The sequence below is a fragment of the Naegleria fowleri genome (assembly GCF_008403515.1).
Source record: "Naegleria fowleri strain ATCC 30894 chromosome Unknown tig72, whole genome shotgun sequence".
Lineage (NCBI taxonomy): Eukaryota > Heterolobosea > Eutetramitea > Acrasida > Naegleriidae > Naegleria > Naegleria fowleri.
The window spans coordinates 368296-388804 of NW_025408004.1; the positions used below are offsets into that span (position 1 = coordinate 368296).

General features: G+C 37.5%; 10 protein-coding genes across 10 annotated transcripts; 5 read left to right on the forward strand and 5 right to left on the reverse strand.

The window, feature by feature from the left end:
* Window positions 1-72: 72 nt before the first annotated feature.
* Window positions 73-613, reverse strand: FDP41_009758 (uncharacterized protein; the record flags this gene model as incomplete). The annotated part of the gene is made up of 2 exons (XM_044713750.1): window positions 73-194; window positions 421-613. The coding sequence occupies 2 exons, from the start codon at window positions 611-613 to the stop codon at window positions 73-75; spliced, it is 315 nt and encodes a 104-aa protein (XP_044556777.1).
* Window positions 614-798: 185 nt separating this feature from the next.
* FDP41_009759 (uncharacterized protein) lies at window positions 799-2949 on the forward strand (the record flags this gene model as incomplete). Its single annotated transcript, XM_044713751.1, has 3 exons — window positions 799-1116; window positions 1353-1404; window positions 1472-2949. 3 exons carry the CDS (start codon window positions 799-801, stop codon window positions 2947-2949), a joined length of 1848 nt encoding a protein of 615 aa, XP_044556778.1.
* A 481-nt stretch (window positions 2950-3430) lies between these two features.
* On the forward strand, window positions 3431-6005 carry FDP41_009760 (uncharacterized protein; the record flags this gene model as incomplete). Its single annotated transcript, XM_044713753.1, has 4 exons — window positions 3431-3540; window positions 3655-4730; window positions 4802-4902; window positions 4992-6005. 4 exons carry the CDS (start codon window positions 3431-3433, stop codon window positions 6003-6005), a joined length of 2301 nt encoding a protein of 766 aa, XP_044556779.1.
* Window positions 6006-6048: 43 nt separating this feature from the next.
* FDP41_009761 (uncharacterized protein) lies at window positions 6049-7631 on the reverse strand (the record flags this gene model as incomplete). Its single annotated transcript, XM_044713754.1, has 4 exons — window positions 6049-6360; window positions 6445-6755; window positions 6893-7126; window positions 7250-7631. 4 exons carry the CDS (start codon window positions 7629-7631, stop codon window positions 6049-6051), a joined length of 1239 nt encoding a protein of 412 aa, XP_044556780.1.
* Window positions 7632-7999: 368 nt separating this feature from the next.
* On the forward strand, window positions 8000-8545 carry FDP41_009762 (uncharacterized protein; the record flags this gene model as incomplete). The annotated part of the gene is made up of 2 exons (XM_044713755.1): window positions 8000-8060; window positions 8112-8545. 2 exons carry the CDS (start codon window positions 8000-8002, stop codon window positions 8543-8545), a joined length of 495 nt encoding a protein of 164 aa, XP_044556781.1.
* A 205-nt stretch (window positions 8546-8750) lies between these two features.
* FDP41_009763 (uncharacterized protein) lies at window positions 8751-9758 on the reverse strand (the record flags this gene model as incomplete). Its single annotated transcript, XM_044713756.1, has 1 exon — window positions 8751-9758. One exon carries the CDS (start codon window positions 9756-9758, stop codon window positions 8751-8753), a length of 1008 nt encoding a protein of 335 aa, XP_044556782.1.
* Window positions 9759-10425: 667 nt separating this feature from the next.
* FDP41_009764 (uncharacterized protein) lies at window positions 10426-13489 on the forward strand (the record flags this gene model as incomplete). The annotated part of the gene is made up of 4 exons (XM_044713757.1): window positions 10426-10981; window positions 11066-11401; window positions 11516-12709; window positions 12774-13489. 4 exons carry the CDS (start codon window positions 10426-10428, stop codon window positions 13487-13489), a joined length of 2802 nt encoding a protein of 933 aa, XP_044556783.1.
* Window positions 13490-13588: 99 nt separating this feature from the next.
* Window positions 13589-15067, reverse strand: FDP41_009765 (uncharacterized protein; the record flags this gene model as incomplete). Its single annotated transcript, XM_044713758.1, has 1 exon — window positions 13589-15067. The coding sequence occupies one exon, from the start codon at window positions 15065-15067 to the stop codon at window positions 13589-13591; it is 1479 nt and encodes a 492-aa protein (XP_044556784.1).
* Window positions 15068-15273: 206 nt separating this feature from the next.
* FDP41_009766 (uncharacterized protein) lies at window positions 15274-16935 on the reverse strand (the record flags this gene model as incomplete). The annotated part of the gene is made up of 1 exon (XM_044713759.1): window positions 15274-16935. The coding sequence occupies one exon, from the start codon at window positions 16933-16935 to the stop codon at window positions 15274-15276; it is 1662 nt and encodes a 553-aa protein (XP_044556785.1).
* Window positions 16936-17904: 969 nt separating this feature from the next.
* FDP41_009767 (uncharacterized protein) lies at window positions 17905-20235 on the forward strand (the record flags this gene model as incomplete). The annotated part of the gene is made up of 2 exons (XM_044713760.1): window positions 17905-18362; window positions 18513-20235. The coding sequence occupies 2 exons, from the start codon at window positions 17905-17907 to the stop codon at window positions 20233-20235; spliced, it is 2181 nt and encodes a 726-aa protein (XP_044556786.1).
* Window positions 20236-20509: the final 274 nt, after the last annotated feature.

The window sequence follows — 20509 nt, forward strand, 5'->3', positions numbered from 1 at the left end:
CTAAATTCCACATCGAATTCGTACGTAGATGTCATAATTTTCCTAATTTTTCATCATTTTCGATTGTACAACTTATTGTTGGCTTTTGCCTTTCTTTTCTGCGGCTCGTTGTGATGCAGTCCAAAGGAAAATTATAACAGCAAACGCAAGAATCCATTTAATTGGGTAGTGGAAGAAGTTCAGGACATCATCGACTGTATATCATTCGTTGAATATTTTATAATTACGTCCGATTTTCCATAATGAAGATCATCCACAATAATAATCGTTAATATTCGGGTTCAAGTGATGTTATTGCCGATATAATAATTCAACCAGTTTAAATAAATGGTTGAGGTTAAATTAAATAGAAAATACCACAATACAAGAACACATTGATGATGATGATAATAAATTATTAAATAATTCACCAAAACATACCCCACCCTTTCCATGCTGGTCTCACCTTTACCTCAGGAGCTTTTTGTGTTTCTTCCTCATCTCTTCTCATCGCTGTTTGATGGAAAGCTCTCACCCGAGAAGGTGTGCTCAAAGCCTTCATCATCAAGGATGATGATCGGGAGGAGGTCGTTGACTTTAACAATTTGGAAGCAAGAGCGAGAGAACGATTCATTTTTTGTGTTTTGTTGGTCTTTGAATAATCTTAAATTCAATTTTCCAGAATCTGTAGAAGCAAAGAATTGAAAGGAGAATTGGAAAGTACTGGACAATTGAAAAGCAGTTGCCATCTCTACTCTCTGTTGATCACATAATATTTTCTCTGATTATTATTATTATTTTAGATTTTCATTCCAAAAAATGACTTCATCCTTGGTATCGGCAAACAAAGTTCATAAATTGCGAGAATTGATGCAAAAGTACTCCATTCATGGTTACATCATCCCATCGGGTGATGCTCATTTGAGTGAGTACATTTCCGATGCTGATAAGAGAAGAGAATTCATCTCGGGTTTTGATGGATCAGCTGGTACTGCAGTTGTTACTTTGGAAGAGGCGTCTCTCTTTACGGATGGAAGATACTGGCTACAAGCACAGAAACAGTTGGATCCTGCCATTTGGAAACTGATGAAGCTTGGTATTGATCCTCCATTGAGCAAGTATATTACATCCTTTGCTGTATGTTTTGAATATTTCATTTTGAACCCACCAAAATTGTAATATATTGCAATTTATAATCATTATTTGAATGATGAAACTCTAATCTCCATGATGCATTTATTTTATATGCAATTAATCGCGAATTTATGAATGTATTTGAATGTATTTTTCGACGTTTAATCAACAATGAACTACCACGTAATTCACATTGTTGATTGACGAATCTGGTCAATTCATTTATTAATTATTTATAGGATCTCAAGAGAACCACTACATTCGGAGTAGATCCTTTTCTATTTTCTGTCAGTAAGTATATTGTACTCATTCATACATTCAAGAGTTAAATATTGCGCGTCTCCATTTTACCTTGCAGATGAATTTTTGGAGCTAAGGAAAGCTGCATCAGAAAGTGAAAAGGGACAAGTAGAAATTAAGCCAATTCTTGAAAATTTGGTAGATGAAATTTGGGGAGACGAGAAGCCTAAACCACCCAATGGTATTATTTACAAATTGGATGAAAAGTACACTGGAAGATCTGTTGCTGACAAGCTCAAATTTGTGAGAGCAAAGATGCAAGACCTTGGTGGAGAATGCTACATTTTGACTGCTTTGGATGAAATTGCATGGATTCTCAATTTGAGAGGATCTGACATTGATTACAATACTGTATTCATCAGCTACATGATTGTCACTTTGCAGGATGCTTATCTCTATGTGGATGAAAGCAAGTTTGAATCTCCAAATATCAAAAACGAACTTTCTGACAACAATATTCACGTTAAGCCATATTCACAGTATATGGAGGATTTGAAAACCATTACTGAAAAAGTTCAACATGACAAATCTTGCCTCATCGATCCAAGAACATGCAACTTTGCCACTTTTGAGGCTATTCGTTGCAAAGTTAACAAGATTCATAGTATTATCACTGCGGAGAAGGCCATTAAGAATGCTGTAGAAAGAGAGGGCTTCAAATCGTGCCACATTCGTGACGGTGCAGCCATTGTTAAATATTTGGCATGGCTCGAAAACGAGTTGAAGAATGGTAGAAAAGTCAACGAATACGATGGAGCATTGGCTTTGGAAGCATTCAGAAAAGAGAATACAGATTATCTTCGATTAAGCTTTTCAACCATTAGTGCCTATGGAAAGAGCGCCTCCGTAGTTCACTACTCACCACCTGAGACCAACAGCGAGGAGATTTCAACTGACAATTTGTACTTATTGGACAGCGGTGCACACTACAAGGATGGAACCACCGATACTACCAGAACAGTGCATTTTGGAACTCCAACCGACTATCAAAAGAGATGTTTTACTCGAGTACTACAGGGCCATATCGCTTTGGATAGACTCGTATTCCCTGAGGGCACATCAGGCTATCGTTTAGATTCCATTGCAAGGGCTCCTTTGTGGAAGGATGGCTTGGATTACAACCACGGAACTGGTCACGGTGTTGGTCATGCATTGTGTGTTCACGAGGGACCACACGGAATTGGATATAGATCTTTGATTTTGAACGAGTTCGGTATGAAAGAGAATTGCATTGTAACCAATGAGCCAGGTTATTACGAACCTGGCAATTTTGGTATCAGAATTGAGAACATTCTGTTAACCAAACGAGTGAATACCATGACTAATTTCAATGACAAGGCATATATTGGCTTTGAGTCAGTGACTCGTTGCCCCATTCAACCAACCCTCGTCGACACCAATCTTCTTGCAAGAGACGAAATTGAGTGGATCAATAATTACAATGCTTTGGTTCGTGAAGCTCTCACTCCACTCTTACAAAACAACGAACTTGCATTGAAATATTTATTGAAGAATACTGAACCGATCTCTGTTTAGACTGCCTGATTCATGATGGAAATGAAAAACAATACAGATTTTCCTCGTATTTCGTGTCTTTCGAGGTTTTCTTGCAGCGAGTGGAATTGCTTGCCGTTCAAAAAAAATTCCCGCTCCTCAAATTCAAAATCAGGAAATATTATTTGTTTCGGATTGCTATGATGATGAAGAACATTTGAATATTATAACAACATCCGCAGAATCTATCAATTATTACTATTCTTACAGTATTAAAACGCTTTTTGGAGCTCAAGTCTTCATTACCGCAACCGCGTTAGAAATAACGTCATTGGATAATTATTTCTGGAAAATTCAAAATTAATTTGTTTTTACAACAATTAGTATTCTTTCCGACAACAACCAGCCAAAGTGCCCACTCACCATCAATTTTGTCGATTCATCTTTCTTATTCGGAATTATATTCGAAAACAAAACCTCTATATATTAATCTCGTTAAAACGTTTTTCGTGTTTAACAGTTTATGGGAATACAAGGACTTCTTCCGTGCTTCAAGCACGTTACAAAGAAGGGTCATATTTCAGAATATAAAAACAAAAAAGTAGCTGTTGATGCATATGTATGGCTCCATAGGTAAGACTTTGATTATTAATCTCATTCTTCATTATGATCATCATTATCCATTTCCTCATTTGCTCAATTTTTATTTAATACTAATGCCGTGTTTCATTATTGAAAAACATGTAGAGGAGCTTACAGTTGCAGTGCAGAACTTTGTCAAAACAAACCCACCGATAAATATCTAACTTATTGCATGCACATGGTTAACATGCTGAAGCACCACAAAGTCATACCTGTCCTTGTATTTGACGGCGCTCGATTGCCCTCGAAAGCAGAAACAGAGAGCGAGCGAAGAACGAAAAGAAAAGAAGCCCTCGAGCAAGCTCAAATTCATCTCCAAAATCATAGATATGAACAGGCGAATGACTGTTTTCGAAAAGCTGTAGATATTAAGCCCTCAATGGCGCATCAATTAATGTTGCAATTGAAAAAAAATAATATAGAGTTTGTTGTGGCACCCTATGAAGCAGATGCCCAGCTAGCTCATATGGGACGTACTGGTTATGTGGCTTGTGTTGTTACTGAAGATTCTGATTTGATACCGTATGGAGCTCCAAAAATTTTCTACAAGATGGATAAATATGGTTACGGTAAAGAATTGTGCCTTTGTGACATTACGGTAACGCCACCAAGTAAGAGTGGATTAGATTTTACAAAATTTTCACATGACATGCTTTTGAGGATGTGTATTTTGTCAGGATGCGATTATTTGGATTCACTACCAGGTGTAGGACCTAAAACTGCACACAAAATAGTCAAGGACAATCGAACAGTACCAAAAATAATTGAATGTCTGAGGAGGATGGGAAAATTCAAGAAACAAGAACCTACAGAGGAGGAAGCACAAAACTCACCATCATTATCACTGTCGGCAGGGACTTCATCCAATTCAACGTCGAGCCAGGAATTAAGCATCACAGAAGAAGAATATCGAGAACTCTTCATACGAGCAGAATTAACTTTCAGACATCAACGAGTTTTTGACATTCCCACTCAGAAACTTCAATGTTTAACGGAGCCTCCATCCTGTCTTTCGGAAGAAGATATTTTGTTTTGTGGTCCAGTCAAGGATCCTGACATTATCATTCAGATCTGTAATGGCTTAATTGATCCTATGTCCCACAAACCTTTCATGGTGGATGGCTCAAAAACTACTCTTGCCCTTACTCCTCTCAATACCAACAAAATTCAATCATATTTTTGTAAGTATATTGGCGTGATGAGTCATTGAGGCATGCTGATTCATCAAATAATTTTATTGAATGTTATACAGCGTCAACACCCAAAGCCCAACCTTCCAATAATACCATGTCTAAATTTGCATCGACCCCTTTTAAACCTCCGCTTAAAGTGCTATCTCAAGAAATATCAGCAGTAAGTATCACTTGTCTTTTTGTAATTACTGATTTAAATATTACTGATATTTCAATTTGACTGCTGCTTGTCAAATTATATTTTCAAAGGAAGCAACCTCTGCTACAACTCCAATCCGATTAAATTCCGCCCCGTCCACTCCAAGCTCAGCAACCACAGTTAGAAAGATAGTCACAAGCAAGTTCTTCACTCCTAAAGAGCCAACAAGTAACAACAACAGCCAACAATCATCAAGCTCTCAACCATTAACAAGTGCATCCAATTCTTCTTCCTCATCTTCTGAAGCAAATGCTCGAAAAAAGTCACTGTTCTCAACACTCTTTTCATCTCAAGAATCCTCTCAAGAAGCACTTAATTGTGGCATTCTTGCTCCGAGTTCTTCCTCTGCATTTTGCAATAATTATGTCGACGATCTCACAGCAGCCTTATTGAGGAATGAAAAGCTACAGAGACAACATGTTCAATCAAAAAGGAATATTAATAATGAAGAATGTTCTGAAGACAATGAAGATGAAGAAGAACCTCCTTCTCCCACAATTTTTAAAACACCTTCTCGTTCGTTGTCTTACGATGCTGCCGAAGAAAAAGTGTACCTCCAAAAGAGGCACCAGGAACAAACGAACAGCTCAAATTCATCCAGTACGAAAAAGCTTCCTCTCAGTCAACCTCTTCCTACCTCTTCTTCAGATTTATCACTAAAAAAGAGAAAGAGTTCATTTGTGGACAAATTTATAAGAAAAACTCCAAGCTCCTCACAAAAATCAGATCTTTCGCAAGGACTTTGCTCTTCTCAATCATCAAATGCATCAAGCTCATCCTCAGAGCAACCTCAACAAACCTCTCAACCGCTTTCACAATCCATTCAACCTGTCACTTCGATAAAAAACCTATTTTTCTACGAGCTGAGTAGCGACGATGACTTGGAGCCAGCTCATAAGAAGGTGAAGCAACAGCAACTAGTGGTGACCATTGTTGACTCCAGTGAAGATGAAGAGTTGGTGGAGTTCGACCAGTCGGTGAGAACAAGCGCGTCCACGACATCCACAGACTTTTCAGAGAAGAATGTTTTTGAACTATTCTTATCCAATGATAAGGATGATTAATGTACGTCAAATTTGACACAATTTATAATGAAAATGATTAATGTTACAATTTGGAAATTCGTTGTTGTGGAGGATTTGGAGCTTCTTTTGAAGGACGTGAATATAAAATCTCGGTGCTTGGAGTTCGAATAATTTTACCAAAGATGATAAATTCACATGCATCTTTCCAAAGATCACTTCGATCTCGAACATGCTTCTTGAAGAATCCGACATGACCAATTGGAAGCCTCTTTGGAGGTTGCTGTGGATTCGATGGTGTTGTTGCTACACTTTTCATGATAGGTCGCCTAATAAGCTCAAAGAAATATTCCTTACATCTGCCAAAGAATTTTTCATTATATTTGGCGACTGAAGTCTGTAAAATCATAACGACATCACAATATAGTAATGGACATTTCGATAGATCAGATTATTCTATAATCACAAACTCAAACATTACCTTATTGGTAAAAACATCATCTTCAAATGCCCAATTTAAAAAGGTCACATGCTCCATATTCGTTGGTAATATTGGTTTCTTGGGATTATCAGGTTCTGTCATGTATTGAGGATTGTATTGAAATTGTCTCCATGTGTAGGCCACACCTGTAGGAATATCCTCCATGGACTTGAACACTGTTCCAGATGGAAAATATCCATACATGGCAGACAAGAGTGGAACACTTGCAAAAAACAATTTTGTTCTCAAGTAATGCATCATGTCTTTCTTACTTTTGAAAGGCTGAAAATATCCAAAGTAACCATTGAATGCTAATCGAAGAGATTTTGAAAAATAACATGCATGTGATAATTACATCCATTCAAATGGTCAATCATTTGGAACAAAGAGAGATTTGTGTCAACAATATTATTTGGATTCAATCTAAAACATTTGACATCACACTCACCTGATAACATGAAACCTCGAGTGAAATATGGAGCGAGATCACTTGGAACTGTCATCATCAAGTAGGCACCAATACTATTACCAACGGCAGAAATTTCCATCGCCACTTTGGGTTGTGAAAAGTTTTCCTTGTGGTACTTGATGCAAAAATCCATGACACCCCAAAAGTCTTTGGCCCAATCGTAAAAGGTACATTTCACAAGTGGCTTGTCAGTATCTCTGGATTCACCCATTCCTGATCCGTATTTTTGATTAACACATGATGAAAATGTGCATGTGAATACAAAGATCAATTTTGTAAATTAAGGTAGAACGTGGTATGTTGTTGGCACATGTCGCAACTTTTCAAACTACCAACCTCGATAGTCATAGGTCACAGCAATGACTGTCTGATTTGAGGCATGACCATAACGAACCACATATTCTGCAAAGTGAAAGTGATAATCTTGATGAACACCAGTGGCAGCACTAGTGATCACATACACAACTTTGTCATCATGCAAGGATTTACCTGCATTCTTGAACACATAACCAATCAAGGGAAATGAATCACCTCGCGAAGGAATGAGGATTTTTTCCTTTTTTAATTCAAAGCTTGCAGAAGAAGTGGGTTCAGTGGTTGGTTCTTGTTGTTGGTTTTCTTCCTCATCATCCTCTTCAACTTTCTCGTCGAAATAAAATTGTTTCGAAGTGCTTTCTGGAGTGGTGGGTTGATGATCGCTGTGTGGCAATAGGGACATTTTTTTGTGCTGTGTTCCAATTTTCCGGATTGGAGTTGTAATGAACAGGTAAAATCACTGAGCGACCGCGTGCAGAATTGTAGTCAAACAAAAAGGAACTTTAATATTACATCAGTGCTTATTTGCAATTGTTACACATGAGGAGGAAATTTAAATAGATTTCTAATGTTCAAAAGTGGTGGTCCAATCGGACTATCTTGGTCAATTCAATAACCATCAAGTATGTTCACATTGGTGATACGATTTTCTTGGCAGATCTGTTAAATATTGCAAGAGTAGGTCAAATACCGTAAAGTGCAGACACGTTGTCTTTGATTTGACAACTCACAAAAAAAAACAAATATTCACACATACTTCACGACTTGAAAATGATTACTATTCCACACATTGTCAATCTCGACCTCACTGGTCAATGGAGAGAGAATGGCGGTAGAGTCTGGCACTGCACTTAAAATGGTCATCATTTCACATGGACTCAAGAAGGTACTGGAAGAGTTGCCACTGGAATTGCTGTTCCAAAGGTCAACTCATCCGAATTTGCTGTTGTCTTGACTTTTGACGATTCTGTTCTTTGGTTATTGAAGCCATCTCCAGATCACAACCAATTGCACGGACCAAGTGATACTTTCACAAGAGTTCATCCATTGGTTGCTGAAGCTCCCTTCGGTACTTACCAAGAAAAGAGCGGAAAGGTTTGGCAAGTGACAGCCTCTGGCCCAACTTCATTCGTTTTGCACAATCAACAAGATGGTAGAAATGCTGATGGTTACTTCTCAAGAGATCCAACCAATGGAATGTACACTGTTTTCATCAACTTCCATAACAATGGACAAGATCACTTGTTGAAGGTTGTCACCAACACTTTGACTTCCTTGCCATTGAGCAATGGTGATGTCTTTACCAAGATTAATTAAATGATTACACAATAATAATTAAATAAATGGGTTGATACAAAGATGAATTTATTTACAAAACACAGCATGACTTGAAATATTTTCTCAATATTAACATTTTAAACATTAACCAACAACAAGAATCTTTCAATTGAAAATTCTCCCTAATTCTTGTTGTTGAAGACTCTTTCAGTTGAAAATTCCAAAACACACAGCATAATCTCTCTTAAATCAATAATCCAACTCGATGCTTATCACTCATATCATGATTATAGTCACGATGCATGCATTCATCAGCACGCACCACCAACACCACATCTCTCATGGTCGATCCAGGAGGTAAATTCCAATATTTCAATGCAATCTCTGGAGCTGGAGTATTTGGAATTTGACCCTTGTCAATGGCCTCCAAAAATTCAGTATAAGCATTCACTGCTTCTTCTTCTAAATATCCTACCAATCGATGACAAAATCTCGGATGAATCACATATGCCAATGTATAGAAAGAAGTAAATCCAATTTGAGCTCCCATCACGAGTAATCGTTCGGTGAGTGTAGGTCGAGTGAGACTCATCCAAGTCAGCAAGTGCATACGTTCATTTTCTGCTTCCTCTAGTAACACTCCAATATTGCCATGATCTCTTCTCATATTTCTTAATGAGGAAAAATGTCTCAAACAAGCAGCAACCATACCGGGAACACTGGCTACTGTTTCCAACACGACGGAGTGATGCAAATAACGATCACCGAAAAAGGCATGGACAAACACGCGGAGGAATTTCATGAGGGTGAGAGCAGCTCGATCGGTGAGATCTTTTGGTTCGTAGGAACGTTTGACTTGATAGGAATCTAGTGTAGACACTTCATTGAAAGGTTCAGAGCCATAGGAGTGGAATTTGGAATGAGAGAGTGGAACGTGATGGTTTTCGTAGTGTTTGAGAACCATTTCTTTGGTGAAGAGAGGTTTTTGAGAGTTATTAGAACTCTCTTCAGCAAGTGTGGATGATGGGTTGACAGTTGGCATTTCAGAGAAAGTGGTCGACGAAGATGGTTGTTGTTGATTGTGATGAATCACATTGAAATGATAATAGTGTTGATTGTTGTTCATGAGAGTCCAATTGGACATGGTTGTCAAATTCATGGCTAACAAATTCTTGTGTGTGAAAAGGAGAGGAGACACATTCTTGGATGAGAATGCATGTCCAAGTGCAGTGATTGAATTGCGCATCATCATGATGATTCTTTTTGTTGCGTTATCTGATCGTATTTTTTTTGGTTGTAACAAGAATTGACATGCGGAGAATCCTATAAATATCGCTCGGAATATTCGCCAATATTCTCACAAGATTAAAGATTCTCTTGTAGAGGTGGATTCTCGTGGTGCCTGTCGGCTGTTTCATATTGATTGAATCCGTCTGTTTTTGGGTAAAATTAATGTGGTTACTACATTAGGGTTATTTAAATGGTGGAGAGTTGGTCCTTCCTTGGTGGAATAATGTTGATTCAACACAATTTGAATGTACCACGTGTGGAATATTAGGTATTACAACAGGTTATTATCTGATTGAAAAATTGTGCGCCAACGAGTCGCACCAATACATATGAAAAGGTCGCGACAGAATTGAAAACATACATCTCAATAAGAGAAAATTAGAGTGAAATCGAACAGTGGCGAGTTCATGAACTGCAAGAACCATCATCTTCAATGATCTCTTGCATTGGTCAATTTTTGAAATTTTTGGCGCCAAGTCGTTTAAGGCCATCGCCATCGTCACACCACAGCATCTCTCTAAACCCATCCGTCATCATTCATTTTTACAGCTCTTGATGAGAGTGAGTGGTAAATTAAATTATTAATAGGATAGGATACGAATGACCAATTCAAATCTGATTTTATAAAAATGTCTCTTCGCTCCTCTCATCCTCACTCAACACAACCATTTATTGTCTCTTCTCAACTGCTGTTGCCCACACACGTGACGTTGCTCCTTCTTCAATTTCTTCTCTTCTGTTCATTGTGCTGCCAAATTCTTCTTTCTTCATCATCCTTAATCACTGTCATCAATGCTTCATCGGTCAAGTATCGTTTAAAAACAGTGGCCGGAGTGGCTCAATCTCAAGGTTACAATAGCGATAACATTTTGGCCACCACTTCAAAACTTGCTTTACCTCATGGCGTGGCTGTTGACACATCCTCTCATGAAGATCTCTATATTGTAGATAGTAGTAATTTTCGAGTTCGAAAAGTCAGTAATGGAATCATTTCTACTATTGTTGGAGATGGTAATGCTGGATTTTCAGGAGAGAATGTGATGGCCACAAACGCTAAAATTAATCGTGCGTTAGGTTTGGCTTGGAATGATGGATTGTTGTATTTGGCCGATACGAATAATCATCGTATTCGAGTGGTGACTGCTGCTGGAATGATTCGTACTTTGGCTGGAACTGGAGTGCAAGGTTGGTTATAGTGTTTTTGACCTTTACCATATGTAGTTCATTCATTTGCCTGTATTTAAAAAATAATCATTGTGGAACAACAAGGTTATAATGGGGAGTTGACGGCTCCTTTGAACACCCAAATGACATTTCCTGTTGGAGTATTTGTGCAAGGCGATGACATCTATTATTCCGAAAATGGAAGAATAAGAAAAATTGTCAACGGTGCAAATGCATCAAATAGTAATAATGTCTATGTGATGACACTCGTTGGAAATGGAACCAATGGATACGATGGAGATTACATGCCAGCAACATCTGCACAAGTCAATGCTCCGCATGGAATTTTTGTCACCTCGAGCGGAGAAGTCTTATTTGCAGATCGTCTTAATCATAGAATACGCAAAATCACAATTGATGGAATGATTGTCACTATTGCAGGTATGTCCATCTTTTTCATGACCAAAAATTAATGTTTCTTAATGATTTCTAAATTCTCGCTTTGTGTTTCTATTGATTGAAATCTCTACAATGTCATGTTCTTGTGAACAATAGGCACCGGTTCCACTTCATATAACGGCAATGGATTGTTGGCAACGAGTACCAATTTAAACAGTCCTGAAGGTGTTTTTGAGCTAGATAATAATGAAATTCTTGTTGCAGACTCTGGAAATCATTGCATTAGAAAAATTACGACTGATGGTTTGATGCAAACCATTGCTGGCATCTGTGGATCAAATGTTGGTTACAACGGTGACATGTCTGACAGTATGAATGGTTTTCTTAATTTACCCACAAGTATTACCTTTTCAAAAAATAGTGGAATTTACATATCTGAGACCAATAATCAAATCATTCGTCAATTAGTTCCATATTGCGATTCAGGTTATGTGCTATCGGCAGATTTACAATCGTGCGTGAATAATGTCACATGTTTTGGATTTTCATCCAATAGTGGTTTTGTGTGTTCCTCTAATGGAATTTGCAATGTTACAGATTCATGTTCCTGTCGTTCGGGATGGTATGGTCAAACATGTGCCTACAATTATCAATGCTCAGGTATAGCCCCAGATAATGCAACTGTTTGTAATCGGCGAGGACGTTGTACAGCTTGGAATAGTTGCACCTGTTATTCAGGTTATTCAGGTTTGAATTGTGAAAATGTTTCTTCTTCTTCGAGCTCTTCTTCGTCGTCGCTTGCTGTCAGTATTGGAGTGGTGGTGGCTGTAGTAGCAATTTGCTGTGTGGTGACCTGTGTTTGTGGAACTTCTGTATGCATTATTTGCAGAAATAAGCGAAAAAGAAGGCATCGCAAGTATGATCGCTCGAAAACTAAATTCACAGAAAAAGAACCAAAGATTCTGCAATCTGCTGAGCCAACCATTAACACAAATTTCAGAGAACATAACGAATACTCCATTGATGCTAATCATGTGGTTGTAACTGTCAATTCCACCACCTCTGGAATAACACCTTCTTCACCTTCCACGACGACCTCGTCGTATCTTCCTTTGCATTCAGGATCGTACACTCCTTCAACAACCATTGAATCTTACTCGCTATATGTGCCAAGTGAAAGCTATAACAGTCAATCAACAAGCAATTCGTTAACCGTAATGGCCAGTAACCATGGGTATGACAAGTTCACTTCCAAAGATCATACTTATCGAGTTGTAAAATTACTTGGAAAAGGAGGCTTTGGAAGTTGCTACTTGTGTGAAAATATTCAAACTTTGGAACAAATTGCAGGTAGGTATCATAGTTGTTTCAAACATTCATTCATTCACGATCATTTACATGTGGCTCCTTACAGTCAAAGTTGTACAAGCTACAGATGAAAATTATGCCTCCATTTGTAGTGAATTTTCCAAATGTCTTGCATTTCAACATCCTCGACTTGTAAAATCCATTGAATATTTAGCAGGTTTAGACCGAAATTCAATTTGCCTGGCCATGAAGTATTACAGATATGGAGATCTGGAACATGTGGTCAAAAATATCATGCATGCTCGTCCTCCTTCTGATGCATTGCTCGTTTCACTCATCAATCAAATTGGAGAAGGTTTACAATATTTACATGACGTTCAAGGAGTTATCCACAGAGATATCAAACCAAAGAACATCATGGTAGATGAATTTGATGAGCTCAATAATTCTATTCAGGTGGTCATTGGTGACTTTGGAGTTTCCAAACAAGCTAATGCAGCTCATACCTACGCAGGAACCTTCTATTATGTCTCTCCTGAAATATATCTTGGAAAAACATGTACTTTTGCTACAGATATTTTCTCCTTGGGTGTCATGCTGTATGCTGTTATTACTGGAGAAATGGATTGTGAACAAGTTTCAATTACACAGCGCTTGCTCGATATTGGAGAAAGAGCCTATGCAGAAATTGAAAACAAGCTAAATGAAGCGCAGGTACATCAAGAAATTGTGAACTTGGTTATGAAAATGCTTGCAAGAGATCCAGAACAGAGACCTCTTGCTAAGGAGTTGGTTGTCTTCAATGTTTTCCAAAGTGTGTAATTTCATCTATCTCACTGTTTCGAAATGAACAAAAGGAAAGTAATTAAAATATTACCAAATTAAATTCATTTCACGTACTTGCTCCTGGCAGTGGTCATCTCATTTGAGGATTAATTCAATCTTCTTTACCAATTCTCGACAAATTCTATTAAACCATGTCAATGCACAAAATGGTTCAAAATTTTTATCTTCCCATTCATGCAAGTTATGATTAGGTAATACAAACAGTTCCTCTGCATTAAGGGCATGAATAAAAAAGTCCACTTGAGCACAAATGATCAAATGAGAGTATGGAATCATGAGATTTTTTTCTTCCTCAGAGATTGGAAATCCTCTATAGTGCTCGTAAGTAGACTTATAGATGCGAATGAGATCGTCATCAAATAAATCAAATTCATTATAATCTACATCAGGTGTGACAACTTTTGAAATGCACCAAAAAATAAAGCCCTTAATGAAATCAAGAATTTGAGGCCCATATTGACTGTCATCCCAATCCACCACTCCACTGATCACGTCTTGATTATCTTGAGACTTGGTAAATAAAACATTATTCTCGTGAATATCGGCATGAACAATTGAATGAGGAAGTAACAATTCTTTTTCTGTCAATTCGATAATATTTAAGTCTTTAACATTGCTCTCCAAAATATTCTTTAGATTGTCCAAGAGAGAAAGAACCTTGTTGTTGTACCGATTGGCATGATCGATTTTCTCTTGAGAATAGCCCTTGTTTGGAAAATTTTCTTGGGTGAGGGTTATCACTTGCGACTTCAAAGTCTGAATCTCTTCCATCACACTTTGCATAGCCTCTGTGATGTAAGAAAAGGTGAGTTTGGTTACTCCAGATCTCATTTGAACCATGTCTTGAATAGTGGCCTTCATGTCAAGCATGGAATAGCCATTAAATTGTGTAAGTTTGTGCAATGAGCCTAGAAACATGGATATCTGCGTTACTTGATTCACAGTCTTTTTTCCCTTGTCAACATGAAATCCGTGGACATATGAAAATAGAGCACACAGTCTACCATCGACATACTCCAGGACTGCTTTTTCCATATCTGGAAATTTTGAATAATTGCTTTGAACGAATGCCACAAGCTCTGCAGTAGGTAGTATGACAAAGGGTACTGGAAAACTGTTTTGTCCTAAAAAGAACAAAGTACAAAGCTCGAATTTGATATATTCCTTTGTTTTTTCTTGATCGTTATAAATTCTAAAAACATAATATTGTGTTGGAAGTTCAATGACCTTATCGTTGTGGTTCGCCGAAAAAGAAATGGCAACTTTGACACTATCATTCTCGACGCCTCCAGTTAATTCATCACAAGATACCACGCAATTCCACTCCAAAACTTTTTCCACAGGCAAGTTTAATTGAGAAATCAAATGGGTATTGGGTTGCATAATATGAGGAAAGTCTTTACGTAATATTTCTAAAATGGTTTCGCTGTTCCAAGAGTACTCTCGATCCGATGAACAAGTTGCTTCCGATTCACTGATTTCATCATCATCATCTCCACCAAATATTTCATCACGAACAAGTCGTGAAATCGGAGTGACATCATTTAAAGGCATTTTTTTTTGGTTGCCCTTCCGCATTGATTGTGAGAAATTGTGAGTGTCATTTTGACCTGGTTCGAAATCAGGGAACAATCAGGGGCAGCTCGTTTTGACACACCCAAAAATACAGGGCCACCCTGCTGCAGTTCGTTGTTCGTTGCGAGCGAGTTGTTCGCAAAAATCTATTCTCCCAGAATCAAGTGGATGTCTTTGTATTGTGATTATCGTTTGGTTTTCTTTTCTGGTGAGTTGAGAATTTTCTTGAGAGTTGATTCCAAAGCACGGGGCGCACCTCTTGCATGAACAGTTGAGGATTGTTGGTGCTGTTGTTGTTGAGGATGGATGGAGTGAGAAGTTGCGGTCCTATTATCGATGGAATAATTATGAGCGAAACTCGTACGATCAGGATGTTGTGTCACAGTTGAAGAGGAAGACGTATAATAGTGCTCATTCATTCTACTCAAATGTTGCATTCTTTGTTGTTCTTGATACGAGTATTCTTCATGGAATTTTCTCTTTCGATTCTGTTGTTCGCGTTCCTTCACAAGACTCTCTAATTTTACCCTTGTTTTTTCGAGATATTGTCGAGCAATTTCATGATTAGGATCGATATGGAGGGCGTTGATAAACTCATCAAGAGCCCTATGATATTGTTTTTGATTGTAGAGAGCACTACCAATTCCTACAATGGCATCCACATTCTTTTCATCGTAATGTAAGGCATCATGGTAACAATCGAGAGCTTTTTCGAAATTCTTTTGTTTGGCATAGTCAACTCCTTTTAAAACACAACGAACGCTGTATCGAGAGTCTTGCTTTTTTCTAAGGGATTGATAATTTTCAGTGTTGTTCTTGATAGTTTCATCCAGCCACGACGATTGCATCTGTTGAATCAGTTCATTCGCACGATTTTCTTGAATAGTATTTTGTGAATGATTCTCTATCGATGAAGAAATAAGGGGTTCCCTAAAAAATCGTTCCAATAATATATGAGATTCTAGTGGGTCAATAAACCAACTCTTTCTTTCCAATATGCTGTTGAAAGGTTTTTTCAAAACTTCTTCTCGATCTCGAAGAGAATTGTAACAAGGTGGTTGAGTAGAGAGAAGAGTGTGAACAGGAAATGTCACAAAATCTGTCAAGTGTTCTTCAAATTGATGGCTTAATGTTACGGTTTCGGAATCTCTGTCATTATCAACCACGATGGCAAACAAAAAATCATTAAAATATTCCTCCTTATTATGCCTCTTGGAAGTGTCTACCTTATATTCATCAATAATTTTTGCATTGACTCGTTCAAGATTGAGACGGTTGAATAGGGGACATGGTGCTAATTTAGAGTCACTAGGAGAGAGCCAAAATACTTCCTCAATATGAAAATTAGTTTGTGATTCCGACCTCGAAGATTTTTGATTGTAAAATTCAGAAGATCCCCAACTTTTCATTCCTCCAACAATAACTACTCCTTCACAAAATATTGAATTATTATGTTTTTTCCCTGAATGTTCAATTAAATCAAAGAATAAATTCAAATAATATTTTTCTTGATGACTTGATTTTCTATGATCGTTTTGAAAGAGTACCTGATTCAAAATATGGTTCAAAGAGCACTGATCATCACCTCTCGGCATTGGAACCAATTTATTGCTTTTTCCACTCTCTTCGGAACGATTCTTATATTCATATTTGAATGTTCTTTCCGACAAGGTTGCTGTAAACCAATCCTTTAATGTTGGCTTTGATTCATCCTCCAATAACGGGAATGGTAGGATTGTTTTATTTCTATTCTCTTCATGATCATCATGAACATTCCGAGTCGTAGTAGTCGTCATGTGGTTGTTTGACGGATTTGAACATGTTGCAGAGTCATGTGCAGGCAACATTTTTTTTAAAATTAAAGAAAAAAGAGAAATCGATGCATTAAGCAACAAGACCTGTTTTTAGAGAAGAGAGTAGAATGAATGACTTACACTCTTCCAAACTACAATCAATACAATTATTGTATATTATGATCATCTAATGATGACTTTTTCACAATTTTCAAAGGACTCGGTGTTTAAAGGATCCACCCGAAACAACAAAAAATTCCACACCTGGGTTGAACACAATTTTGAGCAACAACCTAAGGTGCTTTCCTCAAGTCTAAAGTTCAGTCTCGAATTTGGTGATTCAAGTTCACCACAAAAAATTGATGAATCAAGATGACTCAATTGAGTACAATGATTCGATCGCGATTGCAGCGAATCAAAGACAAAAGAAATGACAATCACTGAGAATCAAACACGAATCACCACAAAATTCAAGTCCATTTTGCTTACTCCATCACCAAGTTCAATTTCCTGGTTTTGAAGACTCGACTGTCATCTCATCAAAATTGTGAGACATCTTTCATGAGCTTTTTGTTAAGACAGTTTCCCATTCTCCAATCAAACAATGTCTTGTGATTGTAACCAGATGAAAGATACATGATGGATATTGCACAAGAACATGCAACACCGCAAACGACCAAAATTCTGCCCAGTACGGAGAGTCAACTTCAAGTGTCAAATCCAACTCAAAAAAATTGACATCATTCGTGTTGCTGCTGTGATCCACACACGAATCTCATCATATTATTGATTCACACGTATTCTGTTCTTGATCTGTTGCTATTATCTTGTTATTGACCATCCTTTGTGGTTTCTTCTCTTGTATTTCTGTTCACACCACAGTGATACATTCGTTTTCATTGCACACTTTCCTTTTATAGTGACAACCTTCCACTTGCACTATCATCATCACAATCGTTAAATTTATTGTTGTTGAATTGAAAAATCATCATCATCATTACAATCCTTGTTCTTCTCATCATAATGTCAACTTCAACACCTCCTCTCAGCCCCAGTTTATTAATCAACGGTGGCAGACCTCGTCAAAGCGTCATCAAATCAAAAACAGCTCATGGCTCTACCATGACTATCACTCGTTCAGAAAAACGTTGTTTCATCCGTTATGTGAACACAGTCATGAACAATGCCATTCAAAAAGCGATCGAAGAAAAGTCGAAAATGCAGGAAAATGGTTCTTGGAATGTCATCATGAATGCTCTTTCACAACATTCATCATCATCAGAAGGTGGAGAAACAGTGAATAGCAGCACTGGAGAATTGATTTCACCAAGAGGTTCGAATCGTCGACAACGAAATGTTTTGCTTCATTTGGGAGATTTGGCAGTGATTGATTATTGGAAACCGATGGAAGTGGTTGGTATTGAAGAATTGGAGAGTAATGTGGAATTGTTTGAGAGATTGCAAGATGGAGTGGTGTTTTGGTAAGTAATATGGTTTGATCGATCATCCATCATGAACAATTATGGAAAATAACACCTGTCACGTGGTCCTTTGATTGAAATCGTTCGTCGTCATGTCGCTCTCTGACGCTTTACTTTTGATAAATCGTTTGATTTCTCACATATGAACAGTCACTTGTTAGACAAGATTCAATCTGGTCTCGTCGATTGGACTAAAATCAACAAGAGAAACATTCTCTCACCTCAGGAAGAAATCTCCAAATTCCAAAAAGTTGAAAATCAAAACTTGGTTCTCGAAGTCGCTCCATCAGTCGGATGTCAACTGGTTGGCATTGGTGCCAGTGAGCTTGCAGATGGATCTCAACAACCACTCTTAGCATTGTTGTGGCAACTCATTCGACAGGATGTCACCAAACGTCTCAATGTCATGCATTCTCTTCGATTAATTGCTCTCAAAGAAGAATCTGAAAGTGTGGTTGATTTCATGAAACTTCCTCCTCAACAATTGTTGTTACGTTTTGTGAATTACAATCTTAAGGCAACAAAAACAAAGAAAGTTGTTGCTAACTTTTCTGAAGATTGGAAAGATGGTGAAGCATTTTGTTATCTTATTAAGAATATTGTGGATATCAATAACCGATTTTCTCCCTCCAAAGTTTCCAAAAATGGAAGTGATTCGGGTGACGAAGATTCTGACACCTCGTCGACCTCAAGTCAATCAAAAGAATTCACAGAAGAACACATTCAAGAAATTCTCTCCATTGAAAGTCATGAAGAAAGAGCCAAACGAATCATTCAAACCATTAATGATTTAGGATTAAATCCAAATCATGTTCACATTGAAGGAGAAGACATTGCCACTGGTGTCAACACATTGGTCATGACGTTGGTGGGAAGCATGTTTAATTCCACAAATTTGAATGGTTTACAAAGTGAGTTGACTGAAGATCCAGAAAAGATGACTCAATTGAGAAGAGATATTCTTGACAACTTTTTGGAAATGATGAAAGACGACATGCCAGAAATTAAAAAGCCAGAAATGAAAGTCTTTTTGGAATTGGTGAAGAAATTGTCAGATGTCAATATTAAGGAAATTGAAGAAAAGATTGTGGAAAAACGTGTTCAAGAGTACAAGATGGAAGTTAGAAAGTTAAAAAAGCAACACTATATTCTCTTCAATCAGTCCGAACAATACAAACGTCGAATTGAAGAGTTAGAGAAAACTGTCGCCGAACAACGAGTCACCATCAAAGGATTAGAAAACAAGAACGCACAACAAGCGAATCAAATCAAAGAGCTCGAAGACGAACTCCAAAAAGCAAACAATTCTCGAAAGGAAGATTTGAGGAAACTCGGTGGAGAAGATTTTCTCGACGACTCTGAAGAAATCACTGCCGAAGAAATTCGCAAAAAAACAAGTCAAAAAATTGAGGAATTGGTGAAACGTGTGAAAATTCTCAAAGAAGCACTCATTCAAACAAGAAAAGATCTCAATTATGGAATGACCTTGAGTGGTGTAGATGCAGAGACAAAATTAGCAGAATTTAGATTTGGTTCTCCACTCACGTGCGAACGTTTGACTTCTGAATTTAAACCCACATTGACTGGATATATTGAAAAGAAGGGTCGTTTGAAGAAGAATTGGAAGAAGAGATTCTTTGTCTTGCTTCAAAATTATCTCTTTTATTTTGCAAAAGAGAATGGTAAATTGAAAGGATTCCTTCGTATTGAGGAATGTGAAATTGAACGTGAGGAAGAAGTTGGATCTAAAGGACTCTGTGTGTTCCATGTCAAGACGATGGGACGTTTATTGTCGCTGCGATTGGAAAATACTGAGGATCGAGAGGATTGGATTAAGTGGATTTATGAAAACTCGAGAGTATTGCATGAGTAAGAGAAGATGTGTGTTCTTGTTTTGAAAAACTGTTTGTATTTATAAAATTTGAATCAATGACTATCAACAACACACAATCCGTGTTTCAATTTCCATAAGATATTACGATTTATAACACAATATCGAATTAATGAAATCCTAACACTACAGTCGTATTTGCCATAAATATTTGGTCAAATCTATTCGAGTCAATGTTCCAATAAGTGATGTTGAAGTCAATGTTACAATCACCAATTTCTATCTAAATCTTAAATCTTTGGATCATCCTCCATTT